Source organism: Pithys albifrons, chromosome 3 (genome assembly GCF_047495875.1).
Source record: "Pithys albifrons albifrons isolate INPA30051 chromosome 3, PitAlb_v1, whole genome shotgun sequence".
NCBI lineage: Eukaryota > Metazoa > Chordata > Aves > Passeriformes > Thamnophilidae > Pithys > Pithys albifrons.
The window spans coordinates 80,258,392-80,286,370 of NC_092460.1; the positions used below are offsets into that span (position 1 = coordinate 80,258,392).

The 27,979-nt window shown below is 36.4% G+C and overlaps 1 protein-coding gene across 5 annotated transcripts in view; it reads right to left on the reverse strand.

Annotated features, from left to right (window-relative positions):
- The window catches only part of POT1 (protection of telomeres 1), a 63,719-nt gene that overhangs the window by 1,924 nt on the left and 33,816 nt on the right, over positions 1 to 27,979 (reverse strand). For 4 of the 5 annotated variants that reach the window (XM_071552518.1, XM_071552516.1, XM_071552517.1 and 1 more), the window contains 10 exons: positions 24,442 to 24,597; positions 17,477 to 17,637; positions 14,310 to 14,398; positions 12,100 to 12,144; positions 11,515 to 11,671; positions 8,817 to 9,022; positions 7,424 to 7,559; positions 4,800 to 4,894; positions 3,138 to 3,229; positions 888 to 993 (listed from right to left, as the gene is read on the reverse strand). In XM_071552518.1, the coding sequence (XP_071408619.1) occupies positions 888 to 993; positions 3,138 to 3,229; positions 4,800 to 4,894; positions 7,424 to 7,559; positions 8,817 to 9,022; positions 11,515 to 11,671; positions 12,100 to 12,144; positions 14,310 to 14,398; positions 17,477 to 17,637; positions 24,442 to 24,597 (1,243 nt within the window). The remainder of the gene's footprint in view (positions 1 to 887; positions 994 to 3,137; positions 3,230 to 4,799; positions 4,895 to 7,423; positions 7,560 to 8,816; positions 9,023 to 11,514; positions 11,672 to 12,099; positions 12,145 to 14,309; positions 14,399 to 17,476; positions 17,638 to 24,441; positions 24,598 to 27,979) is intronic. The other variant, XM_071552519.1, reaches the window with a different exon arrangement.

Sequence of the window (27,979 nt, forward strand, 5' to 3'; positions counted from 1 at the left end):
CATCTGAATTGGTATCTCCAAAGTTTCCCACAGTATCTGAAATAGTGTTCAGTGACAGTCTTCCACAACTTGGCCTCCCTGCGCCAGCACCCTCCAAAACACTTGGACCCAGTACTTGTATCACAGAATGTAATACATATATATGTGTAAAAACTTACCAGTAATAAAAATTCATCTCCATGTGTCCCAGAGAGACAATTTCACTGGTGTCAAAGGGAACATCCTTTATAATAGGGTCACTTTTTACAAGTATAGTAAAGACTCCAGTGTGGCTGCAGTGGTCACTGGCAGCTGTGTACTGGGATTATGCTCTGGAGGTCAGAGCTGCATCACGCAACCAGGATGCCTCAGACATGTGTGGTTTAGGCAGAGTTACTTTCTGCCACAATGCAAACACTGCACAAAAACCTCTGTGAATGGATTTGGATTGAGCATTTGCTCAATTTCCATGGCTGTTTCCTCTAGTGACTGATGCTCTAAATAAACAGGTGCAATTGAAAGCAGAGTGTCACCCAAAGCCATGTGCCATATGCTGAATTTACTTTCAGCTTTCCCTGACGAGCTGTGACATTCAGTACAAGGGTGTTCTGGTTGACTTCCATATGAATACAAGTGACATGTTAGTGCCTGCACAAGCATGACTGTGTCACACATCACTGCACGCTACATGGGAATTTACTGACCCAATACTTTTCTTTTTCAAAGAGTTCTAATATTAAAGAAATGTATCAGAACAAATTATTTGGAACTCTGCTTACAGACTCGAGCATTTCTCTGTTCTGAGTTTTGCCTGAGCATAAGGTGAATTCTAAGACTTTGCATATACAACAACAGATTGGGGGATCCCTTCCCTTCCCACCCCCCTTTAAAAATAATGGCAGGCTGACCTAATTTTCTTCCTGGAGGACAGAGCGTATTCATGGTCATCTGCATCTTTTCCTGAAGAAAACTGTTCGTTAAGATTTCAGAGGCAGGAATCTGGAAAAACTTCTCCTGGAACAGAACAGAAAAGTATGAGGTGTTGAAAGAGGTGTCAGAAATAATTAGCCAGGACCTTGACTGCATGTTCTTTTAGCAACTTAAAATTAGGTAACATAAGAATAATATTATTTCAAAAATTATTCAGATACAGAAAAAAACAAACTGTCTGAAAAAATTACTAGTCTGAATTTCAATAGAGAGTATTAATTAAAAAAATTATTATTATGAAAAAATTAATACTCCGTATTTCAGCACAGAGTATTCAGGGACTACAGGCACCTTGACAGCACACATGTAGGTCTCTGTATATAACTGGTGGATATTCCTCATAAACCTCCATAATCAGACAATGTTATGGCCAAAGAGGATGGTCAGTCCCCCTCAACAGTCCCTCTCTGCAGTGAGCAGAACATCTTGAGAGGAACAAAGTCACTTGAGAACAAGGGGCACTGCAACCTCTCTTCATACCAGTGGAACTCCCTTAGTGCAAATTTCATTTTTTGACAGTTTGAGAATCTATGGAAGAATGCAGGGTATATTTCTGAATGGAGACAAAGAATGGAACATTAAAATATTAAATAATAATTTTCTGAGTATTATTAAACCACATATAGTAAGCATGACTCATAAAACTCCAATTTTATTCTTTCCAAGTTTGTTATCTGATTTTATATTTTAAAGACTCATCATCTCCTAAGTTCTCAGAGTAAGCTAAGGTTTTTGATGGCAATTTGTCATTTTTCTTAAAAAATACAGAATAATCTGGCTTTGTATGATTTTTGTATGACATTTAATGGCACTGATCAGAAGTTAACAGATAATCCAGCAACAAAATTGACACAGATAAGTGCTTTTTCCTTTCACTCTCCCCATTCTTCTTCTGATCAGAAAACTTCTTGGTTTTTTACTTCACTGACTTCTCCTATAAAGAGGGGAGGAAATAAAATAACAGTGTGTTCCTACAGAAATGCAATTGGAAGTTAGTGTACAGCTGGACTGCAAAGCAGCCCAGTTCCTTCTCAGGTGGTGCTGAAGGACCACAGTTTAGGCTTGGAACGTATTGGCTCGTCTTTGAAGTACTACCAACAGGAATGCTAGCAGCTGGCACTTTGGAAGAAATTGTGGGGGTTTTCCTGCAGCTAAACTGAAGTTCTGAGCAGTATCTGATAAGCATGTGAGTCAACCTGAAGTAGAAATTTTTGGAATTTTTCATCAAGAGATGGTTTAAAATCTTTTGTCCCACCTTCCTTTTGGAGTTTAGTTTTTCAATATATAAAGGAAAAGGTCAGCAGAAGGAAAACATGACTATTGAAGTGGCGATTATTTTAAGAAAACATGTTTACATTTTTCCCAATATTATTTTACTTACAGCTTTAAAATTAAACAAAGTCCCATTCAAAGTCATTTACTGTAATAGTGGAAAATATGCAGATATATGCACATATATATACAAAATATGCAGATTTTATGACAGCATTGCTGTGTGAAAAAAAGTCCACTTTTTCTGTCCCACTTTGTCACACCCAAATTGTAGTGACAGGATAAAACATCCATTCTTCAGTGTATCAGGTAGCAGGAATGGTCTTAAATTGCATCAGAGAAAACCGAAGGTAGGTTAATTCTAAGCTTAGTAAGGTAATTGAATAAATTGCTTCTGAAATCAAAGACAAATATCTGTAGAGATATATAGCTGAGCTCTTCCTAGGGAAGGAAGACCTCTTTGCCTAATGGTCATACAAAACCAAAAAATAAAGCATTACTGAATGGGCAAATTCTACTGAGAGTTCAAAAAAAGAGGTAATGAGATTTTAAACTAATCCAGACATAACCTGCATAAACCGTGAAACACTCCCATCATTCACACAGCATTCACGCTGCATAATTACCATTGCCAATAAAAAAGAAATTCAGCCATGAGAATGTATAAAACTACAGAAATACCATATAATTTATCTATACAAGCTTCAGTTTTGTCTTTATGCTTTAATCTTCTATAATCTGTACAGTATTACCAACATTACAGCATTGTAACTGTCCCTGCAAAACACCGCAGGTAACACAGAATGAATATTTGTGTACATATATTTTCTATTTTAAAAACAAATCAAATCCAAACCCACAATGTGTAGAGTCTACCTTTACCTAGATCTACTTACATAATCAAAAAGGTACGCATTTATTGCTCCTGTTCCATCAACCAGAGTAAACTTCATAATAAAAACATACTGAAGCAATTCAATACCTAAAACTGAAGGAAAAAAAATATTTTTCTTGGAGCGAATATGCAAGACAAACTATAACAACTCAGGCTGACAATATCCCTCCTTTATAGGTAACTAACTTTGAATACTGTCATTGAAAGTATAAATGACAGATCAAAACACAGAGGCTGTGAACAGCAGAGTGTCACTTGTTTTAAGACCACATTGCAACCAGCCTAGAAACACTGTAATAGATGAATCTATGAAAATGCATAAAGATTTTAAAGTACTTATTCTCATACTAATAAAAAAAAAGCTAGTATTTGCTTGGATCTTAGATCCTACCTTAGTAGGATTCTCCTACTCCTTTTATCCATGGAAGATTAAAGGAGAGGTGCTCTTAATTGAGTGATAATAAGAATGCATTCCACTTGAAAACTATGCCCTGAGGAAAACAATTTATTTCATGTGACTCAGTAAAAGCTACTAAGCAGTCTTATTCAGAAAAGACTTTGCTGGTAGTTCTGAAAGTATTCCTGCTGAAGAGTAAATTTCTATATCCACTCTCTCACTGGCAGCAGTAACTGTTATGCTGCAAACATAAAATAACTTCAACATACAAAGTTACTACAACTCTGCATCAGTTTTTTCTGGATACACCTACTGGTATGTTACTGGTAGTAATTTTATGTTCAGCTGATCTGATATACTTGCAGGCTGTAATTTAGTCTGAAACCATAGAAGAGAGAAGAATAACATACATAAAATTGCGTAGATGTCAGGAAGCATTAATGATATTGTTTTCATTGTGAGAATTAAATGTCAATCACTATCAGCTATATATCACTTTACACTTATGTAAGAGGATACAATTATAACAGTTTATTTATTAGAATCACTTTATTGCTCAAAGTTTTTTTAAATTTTATAAAATCTTTACCAAACACGTACTGCTACATATTCTGGCAATATGTTAGAACATGCATCAATAAACACAAAACCATTTTTTTTCCTTAATGTATTGTAAAGTTTTAAGCTCCATTTCCAGCATTTTAACATATTGACTGCATATAGTAACACAAGAAACACAGAAAGCATGGAACACACATAAATGTTGTGATATAATGTCTTTCATTTGAATATTATGTCTTGTAGACTCTCTGGAATATGCTTAGTCTAAGGCTTACCCAAGATAAAAGTCTAACTTGTACAAGCCATTAACTAAGACTCTCTTAAGTTCTGGTCAGAAAAACTGTATCTTCAACAGGAAAAGAAAGATTAACTTCTATGACTGCACGCATATACACAGTTACCAACATCTGCAACCAAAAATTCATTACATCTGTACTACGATAGGTGTTACTACTGATACTTATGGTAAGAGAAACTAGTCAACATATAAAATCCTTTAAGTCATACTGCAATAGTTTCAAAAGTAAACATGTTATTTCTACTGGTAAAAAGTTAATAAATTTTACAGCATTATATTCAACATGACCATAAATTACATGCTTTCTGTAAAAAACCACAACCCAGAAGAGCAAACCAAAGTATTTCACATAAACACCTCAGAATCAAGACACAAAAGTGTTTCAGGACAGTATCATGTCAGCTGACCTTGTGCTATTTCAGTTGGTTCCCATGATGGGTGTTCTTCTGCAGCAATGAATCTTAGGTTCTTGACAGGCTTTGGAGCTGAACACTGCTTGCACCTAGCATTTAAAACAAGATATTGAGACTAACCAAACACTCATCTACTTATACTAGAAGCTTTCTGCATAGAAAAAAACATTCTGATTTTCTTACACAGTAGAAGTGCAAAAGTATTTGTTGCTGCTTAGAAAAACTATTTTACCAGACAAACCCACTTTAGACCACATCACCCTTAATGCTGTTTTTGAATTATCTGTGAGAAGAAATAAAAGACCACCTAAGTGAACAGACAGGAGTAAAATTGTTCATCAAGGCTGAGAGCTGGAAATCAGACAGCACTGGGAAGACCCTTTTGTATGTAAAAGGGGCTTATAAGTAAGACAGCGAGAGACTTTTAACCAGGGCCCGTAGTGACAGAACAAGGAGCAACAGTTTTAAGCTGAAAGGTAGTTAATTTAATTTGTACAGAAGGAAAAAAATACTTTACAATGAGGATGATGAGGAACTGGAAGAGGTTGTCCAGAAACACTGTGGATGGCCCATCCCTGGAAGTGTTCAAGCCCAGGACAGATGGAGCTGAGATACCTGGTCTAGTTGAAGGTGTCCCTGTCCATGGCAGGAGGGCTGCCTTCAAAGGTCCCTTCCAACACAAACCATTCTATGATTCCAAGATCCATTGCTAAACATACATTCATATGCCACTACTTCTCACTTTGTAAAAGTAGGAACACAACACACACAACAGTGCTAGAGAAGAAATTTGGTTTTGTATATGTTGAGAAAATTAACTTTGAGTTATTGGAACAATCTATTTTATTACTGGTGTAGTTACATCAATAATTATAAATTTTACATGTGACATAGTGAGCCAACAGTCCAAGTGGACAAAAACATCAAAGAACTGTTTTCAAAGTTGCTCTCATTTACCTCAGGGAATAAAATTACAGAATAACTATTTTTATCAAATTAAGCTTCTCTGCTAGTATATCACAGTTAGAACTCGAAATAAACATTTATTATCTTTTAGAAATTTATGCAAAGCATGTCATAAAAAATCAAAGGAACTCCTTCTCCTTAAGTGACACAAAGTCAAGCTCAGCTAAGCCACTTTTTTCCTTTAAAAAACCCACTCAAATTCCAATAAAGTGACTTAGCCATGAATTTTGCTTTTTCTATGCAAGTGTGTCTGTGTTTATTTATATATCTGTATATGAATATATGAGCATACACACACACATATACATTCATTCTACTACACAGAATCTTTTTCAGGTTTTGGTAAGTATATGCCACTGATAAAAAAAGCACATGAAACATTGCTTTGAAATGTCAGCACCCCTGTGAGGTTCCTTCCTAAATATCCCATAAACAATCATGGAATATCTTATAAAGCATTTACTTTCATAATCCAGCCATTCGAAGAAATAATGCCTGAAGGTGTGTTGTGTGCAGCCTGGGGAAATATATGGATTATGAAAGTGCAAGGAGAAATACTTTGTATTGGAAAAGAGCTGGTCCCAGTAGGAGGACCTATATACTGCCTTTCTTTCAAAAAGCTGTAGACAGCCATATCTGGAAAGGTCAAAACAATATACGGCAAAGAGAAATACTTACCTATATTCATTTTATGGATGGCTCTTATTGGAAACTTTGTGGTTCACATAAACATGCACTATTTCTGCACAGAAATTTCCTTATTGCCTACGGTGACGTAGTGCACCACTGTACTGTGCTCTGCCTGAACTTACTAAGAGTGATTAGAGAGACGCCTCAGTAGTTTGCATGAAGTAGACTAGTATTTCTGAGCTCAGTAACTGTATGTTGCTGGGCAGTAGTGAAAGAACACACTGCTGCTAGCTCCCATCGGGCAGGAACATGGTATTGCACAGCAGATCACAGATAACAGACCTAGATGTACCTACTGTATTCCACAGCCCTGGAAATGTGGAATTCAGAAAGCTGCTGAAGTCATCTCTACAGAGAATGACATCCACAAACAGGTGAGGCACTTTGCAGTGCTGAAGATCACAATAAATGACAAAAGGTAAGGACAGGCTGTCCAAAATACCTTTCTTCTTCCAAACCCCAAGCTTTCCCAACACTGAGAATGAAAGAGAATGAGATGTAGATTGACAGCCTGAAAGTAATCCGCTATATTCTTAATATATTTATAAATCTCCAGTATATAGTTTTCAAAGCAACATGTGTTTGGATTTTAGTCTCAGAGCAGAAAATAGAAGATCTGAACTAAAATAGGTAGATTTAGGTACTTTGCAGCCTAAAGAGATTCTCATGTGCATTTCCATCTCTGTAGCACACTGCCCTACCCACATACCACTGAACCTGGGGTGCTGCATAATTAAGGACTTAAGATTTACACAGCAAGAGCCCAACTGCAGTCAAGTTCTTTGATATGAGGCAGTAGGATGGCATTACATTCCTGATGTCCGTACTGCAGATCATGTTATGTATTTTGCATCAAAGAATCCTTGGGTAAGTTGTCCCTTGAGCACTGCAGTTTGAATTACTGAAGAAAGTGGTATCTATTACTGCAACTATGGAAACATCAACAAATACTTTTAACCTACCCATAATATTTCACATTTCCTTGTAAAAGAAAAGGAGCTGAAAGATCTAATAATTCAAGATCATCTTCTGTGGATTTCACAGGAATAACACACTTAAATCTTTTAGTAAGCTTCCAGAATTCTTTTAGTGTTCCACCTATTAAAAATAAAAAAAAAGACATGGTTTCTTAAATTGCAATCAGGAATAAATTGAACAACTTGCATTCCTTGGCAGATTAGATACCAATTTCAGGATGTTCAATAATAATTGAGATGCACTATGGAAAATTAAAAAATTAGCCCAATACCTTCTCACACTTACTCAATAAAGAATTAATAAAGAATCAGAGACTGACATTTACCAAAGCAGATACCTTAATATCTTCCTCATAGCTATCACTGTAACCAAGATGTTGTATTTAGTTAGCATCCCTTTCATATAATTTTTCCTACAATTTTACCAGCAATTTTCTTGGAAAAAAAATCAAAACAACCAAACTGGCTTTTTATACACATTATCCACATACACACATACTTAGTTGCTGGCAATTTAATATCTGAAAAAAGATTTACCAAGTCATATTGCTCAGTCGTTTTAGGAAAATGGAGCAAAAGTAGATTCATTTTTTCCCCCCAAAGATAAGGTTATATTGAAATCAGTTTGGAACATATTGGAAATAAAGCATCTATCAGAACAAGTTGAATATAAAACAAAGCAGAAAACGGAAGAGGTTTTGTCATTAACCCCTAAACAAAGGATCACCTGACTTACATTTGCTTATTCACACCACTACTTGAGAAAAATTGAAAACTGTTTTAAACCTGAATGGTACTAATTGCAATTATTTATTATTTTTTATTATATTAAAAGATTCTTCAACAGTGTTCTTGATAAATTGTTCTGTTTAAAGGTTGGTGGCTATTCCTCTTCTCTGAGGAAAGCGGACAAAAACCACAATAACTAAAAAAAACTCATGCTGAGAAAAGCTGTATTAATCTGAAACAATACTGACATCCAGAGGCTGACAAAGTTAATTGTAGGCTTGTATTACCAGAAGGTTTTCAAAACTTTTCTACATATAATAGGTTTGTTGAGAAGACTCAGTGAGTTTTTAAATCAGAAATGAAAACACATTAAGCATAGCTAGGGAAAAAACCCCAGATATTTAAGCATAATCAACAATAAACATATTGGCATAGTTTTAAAATAGACAGATGCATCTTATAAGACCTTCACAGATTACCTTTTCCTGTTTGCACAACAGTAACTTACAGTTCCAGCCAAGTTTTCCCTGTCTTTGAAGATGCCTTTATGATCACCACTACTGAGTACAACTTCAACATGTCTTCACTTTGTACATCCTCAGAGTAGACGCTGCGCTGTAAGAACTTTTATATTTGTAATCTACCTTACCTTCCATCATAAGCAAGGTGTGTTCAGGCTGTTGAAGCAATTCATCATGCCTTACAAAATGGATAGCTATTTTCCTTCGCTTCTGGTCTTGTGTAGTCCACATTACAGAATCATACCAGGATGTATTTTGTAGTTCTGGGTTTGGGGCAGTAATGGCAGAGTCTTGTAATATAAAGTCAAAGTCATCTCCATCTGGAACTTCTTGCCTAAAACCATTTCCAAAATGAGTAAGTAAATTCTAACAGCTTCTCCTTAGGGAAACTATCAATAAGGATGACAGTATTCCAAATAAATATTAGAATATATCACGAGAGTTAAAGTACATACAAGAAAAACATCCTCATAATTTTATCAGTTTAAACATCTAGAGTTGTAGAGTATATTATATTATTATTTTGCATGTTAAAAACTATGCTAAGTAATATGCTAACTTACCTAGAAGCAGAGGTAGCCTAGTGCCTTCATCCACACATATGTAAATCCAGGGAAAACCAAACATACCAGCTTTATGTGATTTCAATTGAGCCTTAAAAGGACCACACAACTGCATAACACTTCTTTAGACTGAAAAGGCTGTACAAGCTTATATAATTTCAAGTTTTACATTTTAGTCTATTTGATTTTGCATATATTAAGGGGAAAAAAGAAAGAAAATAAGAGCAGGCACAGAATAGCTTCACATAAGTACTATAAAGGAAAAATGTGCAACAGATTTGGTAAATCTATAAACAAGTGACAAAAGTGGTAGACATAGTTATTATAGGTAAATATTTCCTTTTTATACTTGGCAATAAAGACCATGAACTTGTATGTTGTGAAGATCCTGAAATATTTCCTCTTACATTATGAATGCTACAACAATATCTGATAAGGACTAATACTGTTAAAGATCCAAGTGTGATATTTTGCATCCAAAAGCTGTAAGAGAAGCATAGCAGGGCCATTTTCTTGTCTCAGTGATGTTTGCATCTGATAAATCTTGATTGTGCAAAAATTTACAGATTGCTAGGAGAATGCTTATGTACCAACATTAAAGAATGCAATAGTTTACACATCAATAACAATAGAGCTGTTGGTTTGGCACTGATGTTAAGTCAGGCAAAAAAAGTGATCCAGGATCCAGATGATCATGAATAGCACTTCCATGCATGCCATTCAGGGATCTATCAAAAATAGGTAAATTCTAACAAACTTCCTTTCATTTTTAGAAGAATTTACAGCAGAAATGGCATATGGTTATTTGACTGAGCATTGATATAATGACAAACAGCACTAAAGGGGAAATAACAGTGATACAACAGTCAGAGAACTCACACAGGTCAGAAAAAAGACAAAAATAACAAGGTGAATGGTGCAGATGCCCATATCCTGTGTTAAAGGTTCAAACAAAAAAATGGGGGGGGGGGGGGTGGGCAATGGAGGATTTTTTCTCTCCCTACCAACACAAAGGTTTGGGGAGTTGAAGTGCCAGGACTGAGAACAAAGGTATGGTTGATGGCTCTAGATTCCAACTTAATGGTGGGGTGGAGGTGAGGAACGGACCCACAACACCTGGGAGGGGAAGAAGCTTTTCCTTTGCGCTGGCTTGAGTTAGTTATCGGCAGCTGCTGTGACTAGCCACCATTTTGCTAAGGTGGTGAAAGCACCTTGGAGGGAGATCCCTGAGAGAGAGAGACTGAGGAGCGCTGCACCAGAATCACTGGAAACCACCATCATCACTACCTAATTTCTAATGTTTTCCCTTCTTTGAATCCTGTCTCTGCCTTGCTGGGAAAAGAGTGTGAACCTGCCTCGTGTCCCGCCAAGGTGTGACACTGCCACCTACTGTCCTTAAATATAATTGCACCAACAGAGACAGACGTCTGTTTTGAGGTTGTTTTTGCTACAGTGAGGGATGGCTTGGCTTTGTCTGTTTTATAGTTACATATACATACATACATATATATATGTGTGTGTGTGTGTGTATATATAATATATGTATATGTGTGTATATATACATAGTAGTTAAGAACTGTTATCCTCTTCTACACGTTTCCTAATTAAAGTTCATTTTCTTTTCCTTAAATATAAAAGGGGTGTAGTGTTGGTTCTTGAGAAGAAGTTCCCTTCTCTAGTTTAAATACACACTTTGGTTTCCTTTAAACTAGGACACCCTGGAAGTGTTCAAGGCCAGGCTGGATGGGACTTTGAGCAACCAGGTCTAGTGAAAGGTGTTCCTGGCCACAGTAGGGGGGTTGGAACAAGATGATCTTTAAGGTCTCTTCTATCCCAAGACAATCTATAATTTCTCTGATAATTTTGGATCCAGAAAAGATGTTTTGTCTGTAAGTTACACTTCAGTCAAAGATATTTTATTCATTCACTTGGAGACTATCGCACCTCTTTGCATATCCTGTTTTAAAACTGCAATAAGGAAACGTACTCAAATACAACTCTGGTATAAAAAAAACTGCACTACTGCTTTTGAAAGTAAAGAAAGACTATTGTTTTGAGAGCACTCAAAGGATGCTGCAAATGGAACTCATTTGATGATTTAAAATTTTCCTACCTAGAATCAGTGAGTTTCAAATCTTTGCTCAAAATGATACATATCTACTCAGCTCATTTTACACAAAAATGATGAGAACACACCGAAAATCTAGGCATCCCAAAACATATAGAACAATTCCTAATTATTTATACTGTGTGAAACACTTACAAAGAGTTGCATTTGGAACAATGAAGTTTAACAGACTGATGGAGCTTCTGGGGTTTATAGGTTCTCAGCTTTGCTCTGATGCGATACTGTTGAGGAGCTGTGCTGTTCATAATGGTTCTCAGTTCTGTGTTATTCAAATCCTGATGATCTGTTAATACTGCAAAAGAATACACACACACAAAAGAGCAATGTGTATACCTATTAAACACCATAATATTTGGAATACAGGAAATGCAATTGCAGGTATACATTTTTCCTTGATTTCAAACTTTCCTTTCCAGTTGCAGTCTCAGTTTTATTAATACAACATGTTACTACAGTCTGTAAGATAAAACGCAACAGGCTGCAGGAGCACGGTGTACTTCAGGGTACAGAAATTCAATATGTAGAGAAAACATATGAAAAAAAAATATGTAAACATGCTCTATTCCTTTAAAAAACAAGTAAAATTAATGTAACAGACACTCTTATACTCTTAGAATAGCTCTCTTAATAAGTAAAAGATTATTTTAGCCTTTGAGATAATCTGTCAGTTTTTCTCTTTTAGCAAAATTAAAATTCACCTTATGTCAAAATGTTACCTACCTGTAACTGGCAACTGCTGACATCTCTGTAAGTGTGATTCAAGATCTAAAATGAAGAAGAATTATCTAATTATTTTCCTTCCTTCTTGTAATGGGTTTGATCCATGGCTTCCTCAGTAACTAGGTGTAACTAAGGAAGCAGACATCACAAGTATTCCACACGTGTTTTCGACGTAACAGAGGAGGAGTCTAGTCTTCTTCCAGGGAGCTGCGAGTAGGAGAAGCCTGAACGGTCTGTTCTGTTTCTGTGGTGTTCCTGGCCCAGGACGTGAGTGGGCTCGTTTCATGCTTGTTCTCCTTTAATTGCATTTGTCTGTTTCATTTGTTTTGTTTTGGTTTTGTTTCTTCCTATTTTCTGGTTAACAAGTTTTTTTCCTTTTTCCCTTTTCCCTTTCCCCTGGGGGTGGGGCCTTACGTGGTGTGTACACATTGCATATGTGGTTGCAAATGTCAGAAAAATATAATTTCTTTTTAATTCAGTTCAGGGAAGTAGAAATTAAGACAATAAGAAGTGTCTCAGGTTGAGCTGGCAAAACGCCAAGTGTGCAAGACAGAGAGAAAGCGTTCCTCCTCCCTGCAACCAGCTAAGGGAAAGAGGGAGAGGAAAAAAAAACCCTCTAAACCAGGTTTATGCTGAAACTAACTACATGTATTTATACAGAAAAAATTAAGAGAAAACTACAATATAACACACACTTACACAAGTTATGTATAGTATAACAAGAAATAACTTCCCACTCCCCAGTTAATACAAAGCGTATTACTCTAGATTCATGAACACTCTAAAAGACACCCAGCAAGAAAGAGAAAGTATAACAACAAAATATTTCTACTTCCTTGAATTCAAACAAAATGCAAGCAGAAGGAGCAGGAGCAAGGCCTACTCCAAGACAGAAGCTGGATCACGACCGGCTTGTACCTCGGCCATGGCAGAACTGACTAAGCCACTCCCACACACTGGATTTTACACCCTTTGAGATGATGTAGTATGGTATGGAATACAATATTATTGGCTAGAAGAAGTCAGCTGTTAGCTAGCTCAGCCCATCTCAAGTCAGCTGACAATTTCAGGCCTAGTCTGAACTTTAAAACCTAAATTTAGGCCCACGGCCAAACCCATAACACTTATGTATCATGTGGACACCCAAAACCAGGTAGGTAGACAGGCAGATAAATGACACGCACACAAACCCAAAAGCTGAACGGAGGAAAATGGAAATCCCAGAAACACATGAAAATAATATAGATGAAAGAAAAAAACCAAAGTAAGCAGGTGACAAACATTACATATCAAGAGTTAATATATTAGAGGAGAAGCTAGCATATACATTAAATAGCAATGCTCATCAAAACGAACACTTTTCAAAAGTATACTGTGCATGATCTGCTGACATAAACTGTATTCATCTCTTGTAATCTTTCTGGACAAGAACAAAAATACATACATTATTCTAAAATCAATATGGAGTGCCTGGTCCCTCCTCTGAACAAGCTGTATTACACACACAGAGTGCAGTAAATAGGAGCAAAATTCTTTCTAAATTTGTAGCTATGGACTGGACATGAAGTATTTATTTATTCTTGACTTTTGCACCCTTTTAGAAATATCCTGTCACAGTATATTAATAACGGCGAAGTAACACAGAATTTTAAAACCTAGAAGCAGTGATACAGACTATGTCCAGTCAGATTCATAATTTAATTCCCTTTTAGCTATTCTTATCCTGGGCTAAAAATGCTGTTCAAAGAATAATATGAGATCTGTAGAACTGTCTGTGAGATACCACTTTTCCATGGCACTGCACCTTGCAGCTCTGCCACTGACACTGTTTTCCATCCAGTGAGTTAAGAAGGGCTCCTCAACAGGCAGCTGTTCAGTATTATTTTCACTGCCTGTCCCTGAAGAATCTCTCTTTGGAAGGAGGCAGTTACATAACTCTGCTTTGTGATCTAATATAGTATGATTAAGAAACACCATCTATGTTTAAAAATTTATTCACTACCTCTTATGAAAGTATCTTTTCATGTAATATGAAAGGCTGGGAGACAGAAAAATAGGGTAATGTAAATTTCCAGCCTAATGATCCAAAACAATTCTCAAAGGTTTTGCATGTGAAAGTAACATTACATACTTAAGCAGTAATTGTGACCTTATCTTGACCATATATATCTGTTGGAAGAAAGAGTATATCAGCTTTCAATTGCTCTTACCTGTAAAATCACCAGAAGTGCCATCTAATTCCACTGAAGTCATGCTTTCCATATTCTGACCGTCTGCCAGATCCACAGATTCCAAGAATCTAAAAATAAATTACTGAATATTTTATAACCTAGAAAATCTTTCATATATCTGCATACACACACACACACATATATATGGGATTATATAGACACTTATATGATACCTATTTATTATCAATACACAGGTATAATGTTCAGACATATAGGTTCCAGCAAAGATATAAAACTCAGCTGAGCCAGAATTTGCAGGGGATTATATTAATGATGCAGATGAGACACTTCTTTCCAAATCAGTTCTGGAACATTAAACACAATATAGTGGCAAAAAGAAAGAGGTACTACTGGAAACAGAATTCCTGACAAAGAAATATGGACTTTGGTTACTTAGCCTTTCCTAAGACAAAAAAGAGTTTACAACCTTTGGAAGAAGGGGCAGAACACTCAGGACTACAAGGATGTTATGTAGGCAGAAAATTAGAAAGGCCCAAGCCCAGCTAGAACTTGATCTGGTAACTGCCATGAAAGACGACAAAAATAGTTTCTACGAAAACATCATCAACGAAAGGAAGGCTAGAGAGAATCTCCATCCTTTGTTGGATGTGGGGGGAAACATAGTGACAAAGGCTGCTGTCCTAGTTACAGCAGCCAGGACCAGTTTATCAATGTGTGGGTGGAACCAAAAGTGTGTATTCGACACCCTCTATATCATTTCTGATAAACTGTTAACAATAGATCCTATGCAGCTGCCCAGGGCACACCTGACACCTCAGGCTACAAGCTGGGTGTTAAAGAAGCCTGAGAGGTATGGGAATGTTCCTATTTTCACACCAGTGACTCAGCTGTGTTAACTCCCCTCCAGGGAGGCATCAGTACCTTCACACCCAGTCTGAGGAGTTATGTCTACCATTAGGGACTGGATAACAGGCAGTTGCAATGACCTAGGCCATCAAAGATTCCAGAAATATCCCATGACTCACAGAGTTAAACCACTCTTTGGGAAACTCCCCACCCTGGGAGGAGGTACTGGGTGTTCCCACCTGAACCAAGGCATATATAATCTTTGAGTTTTGGGACTTTAGGTATCATTCATCGAATCCAGAGGAGGACCAGAACCTCAACAGGACTGTGACTGCCACTCTCAACCAGACCGTGACCATCACCCTCACCAAAAGGTTTTCCTTTCCTTTTACTTTACACTCAGGGGGACTATGTGGGGGCTCAGCACAGGGGCTGACAAACAGCACTTTGCTTGTGCCCTAAGGTGCTGGATTATATCTCTGGTTTTTGTGGGTTAAAACCAATTTTGCTCTATCTATTTGTAATTATTGTAATCTTTTTAGTAAATTGTAACTCGGACTTGTAATCTCACTTGAGTTGGGTTCATTTCTCCCACCAGTTTACCTTTAAACCAGCACAGATGCGGAAAAGGATGAGGTACTTAATGCCTTCCTTGCCTCAGTCTTTAATAGTAAGACCAGTTATTCCCTGAGTACCACCTCCCTGAGCTGGAAGACAGGGATGGGGAGCAGAGTGAAGCACCCATAATCGAAGACAAAATGATCAGTGACCTGCTACACCACTTAAACATACAAAACTCTATGGGGCTGAATGGGATCCACCCATGGATACTGAGGAAGCTGGTGGAAGTGTTGACTGAGTCACTTTCCATCATTTACTAGCAGTCCTGGCTAAGAAAGGAGATCCCAGTGGACTGGAAATGTGATGTTCATCTACAAGAAGGGTCAGAGGGGTGACCCAGGGAACTACAAGTCTGTCAGTTTGACCTTGGTGCTGGGGATCACAGAGCAGGTCATCTGCTCATCTGCAAGGTCATGTTGAGTGCCATGCCATGGCATGAGCAGGACAAACAGAGGATTAGGCCCAGACAACACAGATATATAAAAGGCGGGTCCTGCTTGACCAATCTGGTCTCCTTTTATGACAAAGTGCCCTACTTAGTGGATGAGTGAAGGGCTGCGGATGTAGTGTACTTGAACCTTAGTACAGCATTTCCCACAGCATTCTCCTGGAGAAACTGGCTGTTCATGGCTTGGACAGGTATACTGTTCACTGGGTGAAAAACTGGCTGGATGGTTTGGCCATCCAGAGATGGTGGTGAATGGAGTTACATCCAGTTGGCGGCCAGTCACTAGAGATGTTCCTCAGGGTTTATAGTACTGGGACCAGTTCTGTTTCATATCTTTAGCAATGATCTGGTGAGGGGATCGAGAGCACAGTCAGTTTGCAGACACCACCAAGCTGGGCCAGACTGATCTGCAGGAGGGCAGGAAGGCTCTACAGAGGGATCTGAAGAAGCTGGATTGATGGGCTGAGGCCAATTGTATGAGGTTCAACAAGGCAAAGTGCTGAGTCCTGGATTGCTCTTTACAACTACCTGAAAGGAGGTTTTAACTGGGTGGGGGTTAGCTTCTTCGTTCAGGCAACAGGATGAGAGGAAATTACTTCAGGCTGTGCCAGAGGAGGTTTAGATATTAAGAAAAAAATTTCATGGAAAGGGTTGTCAAGCACTGGAACAGGCTGCTCAGGGAATTGGAAACAGTGTCTGGAGGTGTTTAAAAGATGTGTAGATGTGGCATGTACAGACATAGTTTAGTGATGGACTGAAGCAACATTTACATTTGGGCTCAATGATCTTAAAGGTCCTTTCCAATCTAAATGATTCTATGACTCCTTATGAATACAACACAGTTCAGTAAAGCATGTAAATTATCTGCTTCATTTTGAACATCTTTAAATTTCACCACTTTCAATTAATACATATGTACATGCTTAAAATGTGCTTAATTTATTTGTTGAAACAAGGCTTTTGTCTTGAAAAGATTATATGTTGTTATAATAACAGAGTATGTTAACATGCCAAGATTTATTGTTACAGCACTATAAAAGAGATCTTGATCCCTACTATATTTAATATTTGAAAAAATAATAGTCTTTATTTACCTATCCCTCCAAATACTCTTCAACTTAGTGGTGCTAAAGACATATTCTGTTTCAGAGTTTCTGGTTCTTAGATATGTTTACAACTCTAAACTGTACAATTGTTACATTAGCCTATAGTTTTCAAGAATCATCCAAAAAAGAAAAAACATAACACCTACATATAGAACTTAACTTACGCTTTTAGTTCCTTAACATCTAGGTTATTTTCTGGCAAGATTCCTATTCCTCGACCATAACAGGTGCCACCATGAAGATGAAATTCTATATGTGAGACAGCTTCATTGTCAGCACTTGCTTGTTTCGCATGAATGCTGTAAATTCTCAGAAAACTTCCAATCTGAAAGAAAAGGAAAACAATTTGATAGCACAAAGTTAGCTATTTTCATGGAAAATTCTAGGTTTCTTCCCTGTTTTAACTGAATCATGTAACAGCCAAAGTTGTCAGAGACCTCTAGAGATTGCCTCATTCAACCCCCGTGCCCAGGGCAGAATCAACTAGAGCAGGTTTCTTAGGATTGTCTCCAGCTGGGGGTTGAATATTTTCAAGTATGGAGACTGTAAAACCTCTCTGTGTGACCTGTTTATTTTGTTTTATCAGACATTATGGACAGCAAAGGGTCATTCAGAGCCAGCATAAGCCTTCTTAATAAATCTAATTCTCAAACAAACTTCAGAAGATAGATGAAATGAGTCTATACATTTCTTTTCTGAGGACAAAATTTTCCTTCTATTTTCCCAGCATGGTCCTCCAGACACTGATGTCCTGTGATTTATCTGTGTATGGCCACATTCAGCAACTGACTTCATGTCCATCATTGTGCATGGCTTTTTATCTTCTTAAGTGTACATATAAACACATCTGCTTACTCAGATTTCTTTATCACATCTTCCTCTTTCATTACAGACAGCATTTTTTAGCACCAGGACAAAAGACAACACATGTTAGAAATTGAAAGATCTTGGCAATTGTCCTAATTCCATTAGATCTGCTTCTCAGGTACATGGAGAATATGCTTCTTGTTTTGCTTAGAATTATTTTGTATTTCTGAAACAGTTTTGTCAAGTTACACAAATGGATTTAGGCTACCTTGTATAAGTACCTATCAAAGAAGAAGTTACAGAGTGCTGAATATTGAACGCATCCTTGTAACTCTGCTTTTATTTCAAAATATCACTCCCATTATCTCTCCCCCAAACCCACTCCCGCACAACCAACCAAACCAAACTCAAGGTTCTAGAAGTAGGTAATACAGAGACTTTACTATATAGTTACTAAAATATTTTTTTAAATATGTAACTTAAGTGCCAGCTGATAACTGGCAAGCTACACACATTCAATAACTTGGATTTATATTCATTCTAAGTATCTTTTTAAATATCCCTATATAAATGAGAAATTATTTCAAATTTATTTCAATTAAAATTAATATTACAGCAGTCAAGTCTGTTGAGGCTTATTTCAGCTTTAACTTTACCCAGTGGAAACCTAAAAAGTTCTTATTAGATTGGATTGGCCAGGTCTTAGAACATTTATATATCTATGTCTGTATGTATAAAAGCAGATGGAGCTACAACCTCTGTCTAGAATCACTCCTCTGTATTAAGGAATAAATTATGACTACATAATGCTGGTATCAAACTGCTCTTTTAAACAATAATCACACACATAAAAGGCAACATATTTTCCAATTCAGGCAGCAGGGACATAAAAAGTGCACTTCAGCCTGCACTTATTTCGCTTCTGGCATGGAGCTCTTACCAGAGTTTTAACTGATCTGCACCATTAGCGGGCTGCTCATTTTGTTCATTCAAAACATCACCAGGACAGCTTGTGCAATTAGATGGCAGTTAAAAGGCTCATCCAGAAGTGTGGGGGTATTTTTCCTTTCCAGATGCTGATTTCACTTGATTACATTAAATATCAAAAAATGCAAGGGGCACTCATATTATAAAACTAATTAAATGACTATGACAAATGCCTTTGGAGAAAGTTTATTTTTAAAAGTTCTTATCTAAGTCCTGCTAATGAAATAACCTTATGTCAATTAGACAGTATCAAACTACTTCCCCCCACCCCCAAGTAATTTGCATATAAGTAGGAAAAAGTTCATTACCATTGACATTTTCTTTTCCTTTTAAAAGAATGTATGAAAAAGATTAAGTATTTTCTCTATGTATAAGCACAAAAAATTAAACATGGGAGAGGAGAGTTCAGAAGCCAAGCATATAAAATACTGGATCTGCCTTCTAAACTCTTGTGCTGAAATTCATGCAAAAGTCAACTGAACTACATGTTTTAGTACAACGCACACTTTGCAAGATTTGTCATCACGATAAAATAATCTTCATATATATGCATTTATTAGATCTTTTGTTATTATTTTATATATTTTAATAGCACTTAGAACTGTAATAAAGAGAAGCACTATAATCAGCAATGCCAAATACTGAAAAAGTCTGTAAGGTTCTGAATGGCAAACCAGAGCTGCCTGTGAGGACAGGGTGCCACTACCATGGATTCCTTCGGGTGGCAGCCTTGCTTACTGTTAACAGCAATGTGCAAATGTGTTATGGATAAAATGTTATTGTATTTCTGTTGTTTACAGAATGCCTGCAGACCAAGCACTTTATATACCTGACTGAGAAGAAATAATAATCTAAATTATAGTAAACACGATTTACAGAGCCATCACTAAAATCTAGTACAAAACCAGCTCCTTTCTTGACTTTACAGCAGTTCTGTTTATGAAATACCTATTTAAATTAGAGCAAGTTCATTTAAAATGAATTGAAGCAGTATAAAAACATTTCTTGCAGTAATATAAAATATACTGATACTCTATTTGCAATCTAATTCAAATATGACTATTTAAAAAGTACATATTAAGGCTAGAGAGAATTAAAATGCAAAAGTCACATATGCAGTTCCCTATAACCGGCCACCAAATACAAATTTAGCATAGGAAGTTCTCATGATTATTTCAAAACATACAGGGTTGTTTTCACATTCACACTGGTGAATTCAGAACAGCCATTTATTATGGCAGGTAAGTATTCATGTTTGACCAGAAAGGCACTCATAGCAAGAAGCTGTCTTTAGCTACAGGAATCACGTAACAAATTCATCTGTAGTAATTTTTATGCCTATTTTTATGGCTGACTATTTTCAATGAGATTTCTTTGTCATCATTTTTATCAAATCAACAGTCTAATTTTACTGAGTAAATGGTGCACAACTTCTTGCAAATGAGAGGAAGCATATACACGCATTTGGGAACGGTCCCTTGCAGTAAGAAATACCAACTTAATTCCATTTAAGAGTTTGAAAGATTCAGGGGTAGGATTAGAGGGTGTTGTCTTGTAGTTTTTCTCCTTTGAACGAGTGAAAAGACAGAAGTGGGGAGAACACCAATGACATGTCAAAGGAATGCTACCTAGGTCTGGAAAATATGAAGCTAGATATTACAGCCATGTAATAACACATTTAAGTTTCTGGTTGAAAATGTGACTCTCGCACTAGAAAAACAAGACTTCTTACTCCATACTACTATCAAAGAAGAGATTATATTGTATATGGTGGGAGAAACAGCTGAAAATATAAGTTCTGTATCTGAAGATACTTAACACAAAGCAAATGTTATGAAACTACAGACTGGGACTTGTATTTATGCTCAAGATTAATTGTTTTAATTCCACTATCTGGAAAATGCATGGCAACACAAAACTGATGGTTATCAAGCCACAAAATGAAAGGTACAGTACCACATATTCAATTAATTACTGAACATAAGGAAATCTCTGACCAGCTGTGGGCAGCTGGACCCCTACTGTGCACTGACTGACCACTGATGCTCACTCACCTCGATGCTTACCATCTAAGCAAAATGCTTAAGATGGAGAAACTCACATCACAGACTTACTCCCAAATCCTACAGCAAAGTCAGTGGATCCTGAGAATTTATGGAAAAACTGGCATAAGAATGGCTGAAGAATAACAAACTACTACCTATGGGGAGCTACTGTATTCCAGTCAGTTAGTTGTTTGCTGAGGTTCCCAGAGTAATGAGAAAGCCTCCATCACCCCAGGTACCCAGAGGAAGAGGGAATTCAAAACCAAACCAGTGAACACCATTTTGTTTGCTCAGTTGTAGTTCTTCCTTGTGTCTTTATGCTCCAGGAAATAATCTACTTCAGAGATGAGATTTCTGAAAATTCTTTTTGTTTTCTGTTAACGCACCAGATGCTGAAAGCCAAAATTCAGAACAAAAGAGAGGCGAGTAGGAAAAGTAACAAAAAGTCTACTTACAGTATCAACTACAACATACCTTCAATGTTACTAAAGTTCTTTCTACTGAAAATTTTAAGTATTATTTGTCTGTCTCAGAAAATGGTATAAAGTGCTCAAATCTTCTGTGTTCTCTGGACAGATGATGTAAAGTTTTAACAAACTCTTGCAGCAATATCCCTAACTCTGTCCTCCAGCATTTGCCAAAAATTCATTGTAATAATTACCCACTTTGTCTAGCATGTAGTGCTTACTCAGAGCTTCCTTGTCTGAACATGTGCCTACAGATACAATTCTAAAATATTTCAGGTTTTTTTTTTAATCTGCCTTTCATGTTAACAAGGCTGTGTAAAACAGATTGCTCCTACATAAAATGTCATTTCTGAGATGCAACTGTCACTGCAAATAGTACATGACAACAGGGGAGAGTGTAACCTAACAATTCCATAACAATTTACATTAAAAAAGGCAATTCTAAGTTACTGTCAAATGCAGAAGAGATGCCTGAAAAATAGTGTAGTTTTGCTGTTTCTGAAACCATTAACTGGCAAAACATCTAATCACGCTTGGGAAGGTGCATGTGGATACACTAAACACTCACCAGTTCTATACTTCTACATAGACGATTTCTTAAAATAATCTTTGCATAACAAGACCCTGAACTAAATAGAATATTGTGAAGATTTCAATTATACTTTTGTCCTTGTTCAGCAGCCAGAACCAGTTTACTACTGTGTGGGTCTGACCAAAGCTTTGTGTTCTCCACCCTCTGTGTCATTTATCATGAACTGTTAACAATGGACTATTTGCAGCAGCTGCCCAGGGCACACCTGATCCCTCAGGGTGTGAGCTGGGTGTTAAAGAAGCCTGTGAGACGGGAGCTGTGATAACTCCTCTAAGGGGAGTCGTTAGCACCTCCACACCCAGCCTGAGGGGGCATGTCTGCTAACGGGCCAGTAATGATTCCAAAAATACCCCATGACTCACAGAGTTAGATCACCCATTGTGGAACTCCCTGTCCTGGGGGAGGTACTGGGCGTTCTCACGTGAACCAGAGGGTATACAGTCTTGGGGTTTGGAGACTTCTGGGACTACTCCTAGGATCCAGAGGAGGACCAGAACCTTGACAGTACTGGAACCACTACTCTCAACCAGACTGCAACAACATCATCTGCACTAACAGGTTTCTCCCTTCCTTTTACTTTAGACCCAGGGGAACCACGGAGGGTCTCAGCACAGGGGATAATGAACACCTTTCTAGTTGTGCCCCAGAGTGCTGGGTTATACTTCTGGGGTTTGTGGGTTAAAATTAATTTCTCTTTGAATCATTTCATTTATTGTAATATTTTTATTAAATTGTAACTCTGACTTAAAAGCTGTTTTGTGTTGGGTTCGCTTCTCCTGCCGGTTTAGCTTTAAACCAGCACAACTTTCTTATGATATGATATGACATGATTTCCAATAGTATTTAAAACCCCTCCATTTTAGGAACAGTTCCTCTCAAATTTTATTATATTTATATTATTCCACGAAATAAAATTAATTCCACATGTTACAACCAGAAATTAATAAATATTCCTGAAGTTTAATTGTTAGCTGTTAACTTCTACCATAAATCCCAGCTGTAAATACCAGCCGTGAAAAGTGGTGTTCGAAAATGATCTAACTTGAAATGTCTATAGCTGTCATGACTGAAATCACTGCAACTTTGGACGTAGCCAGGAGAAAAACAGGCCGCATTGTTCAGAAGGTCAAAGGAGGTTTCTTAACAATTTTCTTTGAAATTAGAGCTTCTAATACACAGTGAAGTATCCAGGAAAGGTACAAATGCTTTAGAAATAAGAGAGCAAGCCTATAGGAAGTAAAAAATTGAGAGAGCTGATGAAGACATCACATCACATATTTAACAGGAATTCCTGAATATAAATGGAGTAGAGTAATAAAGGGAGTATTATCAGCTACTTCAGAAAATAGATTTTATTAATAATGAAATATCTTCCACTTAATTTTCAAAACATATTGCTTCACTGGAACATTAGTTATTTATCAATGGATTACACCAGTTAGCAAGAGAAAAATTCTTGAAGAAAACTTGTAATTAATGAAATACTTCTGTCAGTTTTCTTACGAATTTTTACACAAATCCTTACACCTATTTTGCTATCTGTCATTTACTTATGAATGAGTGTCACTTTATCAAAATGATTTCACTTCTGCCAACAGCCCCAGCCTAAGAAATGGTTACCACTTATCTTTATTTTCTGGTAAATATTTTCTAAAAAACCATCTTGGGTATAGAGAGCAAGACATGAAATGAAAGATGTATTCTTTGCTAATTTCCTGTATTCAGAAGCAAGATGGCAGCATTGCCGAAGATCAAATGTTTAATTATGTTGTTTTCTCTGCCTAAGCATAATCAAGATTACTGACCCACTAAATGAAGATTGTAAAGCAAACTGCAGAAGTCTGTAACAGAAAATCTTCTATTGACTTTTGAATTAAGGGTCTTTAATGGAACTGTGAGTTTAACCTCACTTTGTATCATTTAAAAGTAATTCTAAAGCACAGAATACATTTTCTGAGTTCATTATTTTCACAAGACTATATATTATATTAGTGTCTGGAAAGAACTGCTTAATTGGAAGAATTTTTTCATTGTAATTTTCGGGTAATGAGGCTGTTTAACACATGTTGAAGGAGTTTTGCCTTCAAATAAAAGGTATGGGAAATACAATGAAAGATAAAGAGAACATGAAACTAATTACAGCAGAATTCAGTTGATACATTCTGTGAAGTGACTTCTAAGCAGAAAGTAGGCCACTGAAAGAGAGTTAGAAATACCAAATTGTGCATTACCTTAAGTGATGTTGCAAGCTGTACATGGTTATCATAGACTAGAATGTCCACTGTTAGATGTCTCAGCTGACGAAGAAGAACTTTTTCTCCTTCCAGATCTTTTGCTTCCACAGGTACCTTCCATGATGGGTAGGGGCATTTTGTGCCATCCCATACCTGCAAGGCAAATGAACTATTTTAATGTGCTCATACCACTTTAGATTCGGCTCTAGCAAAACCTCAACTGTTTATCCAGCATTTACAACTACTAGCTTTCATCACATGCAGAATTGTCTATACTTAATATTTTAATTCTGCTATGGGTGCTTTATAACCACCCCAAATACACTATGTGAAGACTAAGTACACAGCATATATTGATTTAAGTACTGATATCCTCTTATATCAGTATACACTGCTAGTTATCCAGACAGTATTAGAAAAACATCAGTTTATATTAACGAAGATTCTAAAAATTGTTTGCCTAAAGCTAAATCCTTGTTACACTCCTAGTACTGAGACATCAATAGAATTATTTCTGAGCTATCAAAGTTATTGTGAAAAAGTAAGTTCACCAAAAGGCTTAGCACTTTGGAATCAAAATCTTACTACTTAACCCCAAAATCAGTCTGTATGGTTTCCTGAGTTTCTGAAGACATACTCTTCTCAAAGAAAACAAGCATAATGGTCTGAATGGTATAGTAAAAGAAAAATCCAGAAGTATTTGGACTGTTATTCTGAAATGCGGCATTTTATAGGATTTCAAGCATATAGGTTCAGGAGAAGCTAATTTTCAGAGTTTGTGATACTAAGGCACTTTGTCCCATGAGTCAGGCACTGCAGAGGGCAAGAAGAAAACACACCAGAGCCTAATTTTTAAAGGGTTTCTACTCCTTATGCTTAACTGCTTTGGATCAATGGACCCATAGGAAAAGATATAAGAATCAGCAAAGCTATGCATAAATACTCTGAAAATAACTCATGGTTGGAATACCCATCCAAAATCAAGAGATAAAAGGGAAAACTTTTGACAGTGAAAATGACCCACAACATCAAATTAATGTTGCCAAATAAGAGTGTATTCTGGACCACATAATGAGGTGGAATGTGCTGCCACAGATTAAGAAAAGCCTATTATCTTCTCATCCTGCACCATGGAATACTTGACACCACCTTTGAAAGAGAAGTTGCCTATTGCTTGAATTATCAAATCTCTTCCAGAATTGAGCTTGAGAAACAGATTTAGCGCATATCTATTACTAATTTAATCACTTTGACAAAATATAGAACCTTAGGTTTATCAAGTTTTCCGTTAATTTTCAACTGGCTTTACTTGGGACACTTTGGTAATTTAATTCTACACTGGAGAGACAGATCTGAGAAATAGATTGAAATAACCTGTATGTACCCTCTTCAGATAAAGGGGTGGTGACTTAGCTTTAAACTGTCCTTCACATGAGAAACTAACAGGGCCAACACCAGGACATCTTTTGAAGGAGTTTATAATAGAGTAAGTTTTCTTTACAAGAAAAAAAAGTCTTTGTAAAACTAGTTGGTTTCTTTTTTTTTCTTCCACAATTATGAAAACCAATCAAGTTTTCTACCTCAGGACCTTGGCAGCTTCACTTCACTCAAATTATAGATGAACACACAAAACACCCTGGTTTCAAGCTGTCTTGGTTTCAAAAATAAACACTGGACAAAAATCCAACATTGGTTAAATTAATTCTGCATAAGAAACAACAAATTGTTCTGTTACTAGTCATGAACAGATTGGAGCTAAGTTAATGATAACCTTTGATCACCATGGTTGGAAAAACACTGAAAAGGGAGAAACACAATGATATCTGCTTTTCTCTTCAGCAGGGTATGACTCATTGTATGACTTAGCTTAATGTACACAATTTAACTTACAGACAGAAGGGAAGAAAAACTCTTATGAAAACTCTTATGAAAGGCATAAATGACAAAATAATTTCCAGTGTGAATTCTTTAGGCTCCATCAGTTTGAATAATAAAATTCTCAGAAAATGGTAAAAAATAACAAGTCAGAGATACCATCCTTATGCCATGCGCAGCTCAACTTCTGTGCATGTAGCAATTAATTTATCAAGTGCAATTTAAATGTCATGCTATAAGTCATGTACAAAATTGCTGAAATTCATTTTAGTTGTCATTGAAGCAATCCTCACCTGTTACATGGGCTCAATGCTTAAAATAATCATAATATTTCATAGTATAGTCAGCCATTAATATAACTGATATACTTGGAATAACATGATAAATGCAAATCATTATTATAAAATGCATCACCAAAATAATACAATGAAATTATATTTAATGATCACTCCATTTCAGGTAGTATTGAACTGGTTGTTTAGTTTGATTTTTTTTAGTAAATCAACACAATAATCAGAAATCTATCTACAAGTTTTCAGAAAGGTTTCTTTTCTATCATGACCAATTTTTGACATAAGATACGGATTTTGTTATTGCTGACAAATGGAGGAAATTACCAACAGCATACCAATGTTAATGTGGCATTTTTAAGCTTGTCTAATGTATTTTAGTATAGATTTAAATATTTAATATTTTATAATGCTCAAAAATATATACTGTCAAAGGAATTATGTATCAGAAAAATTAATCTATCCTTATTTAACTTCAAACTTTTACTTTCCTAAGTCTGACTTTTCCAAGTCATTACCTTTACTTTACAAAACTGATGAAAATCAAATTCAGATCTTACAACACAGAAAAGCATGTAAAGAAATAGAGATGATTTAAGAAAGCACTTGGCTCTGACCTTGCTGAAGAGATACTTATTAATTAACAAATTAATTACAGTCCACAAAGTTCTGAAATTTTACTGGGTCTCATTTGACATGTCTTTCACAATGGACTATTAAATGGAAATGTAACACTTGCAGAGTATGTTATAGCATGCACTTAAAGGTTTGTTTCTGTGTAGTGCCTACATTGTTCTGAATGAGAAAAATCTTTGCTGCTTTAATGAAGGAATAATGCCAAGTGCTATTTCTAAAATCATTGTGAACAATACAGTTTAACACAGTAGAACAAATAAATAATTTTATAAAGTAATAAAGTAGAAAATAACAGCTTGATCATTAGTCACGTTTTAACAATCAATCTAAAAAATAAAGAAAAATAAAAGCAGAGGAGTTTCAGAATGACACCAGACTGACGTATCTGGAGCTAAGCCCAGGAATATTATGGAGACCTCCTTTTTATTTAGCTAATGTTAAGGATCACTCTTGGATATTACTCTCCTGTTCTGTGGCACTTTGCATTTTTTGGTGAGTACTGATGACCAAAATGCATATCTGTAACTAAGAGAAACTGCCTAAAATCCATCACGATAGATAACACAATCCCTTCATTCTTTAGATAGTGCTACTTATTGCAGAAATCATACCCAGCAGATGTAAGAAAACAAGCAGTAAGTGCTAACTAAAAAACAAGAATGAAGTTTAAAACAAACATTTTTCAAGGCTAAGAAATCTTACAATATTTATCTAAAAACATCTGTGAAATGATG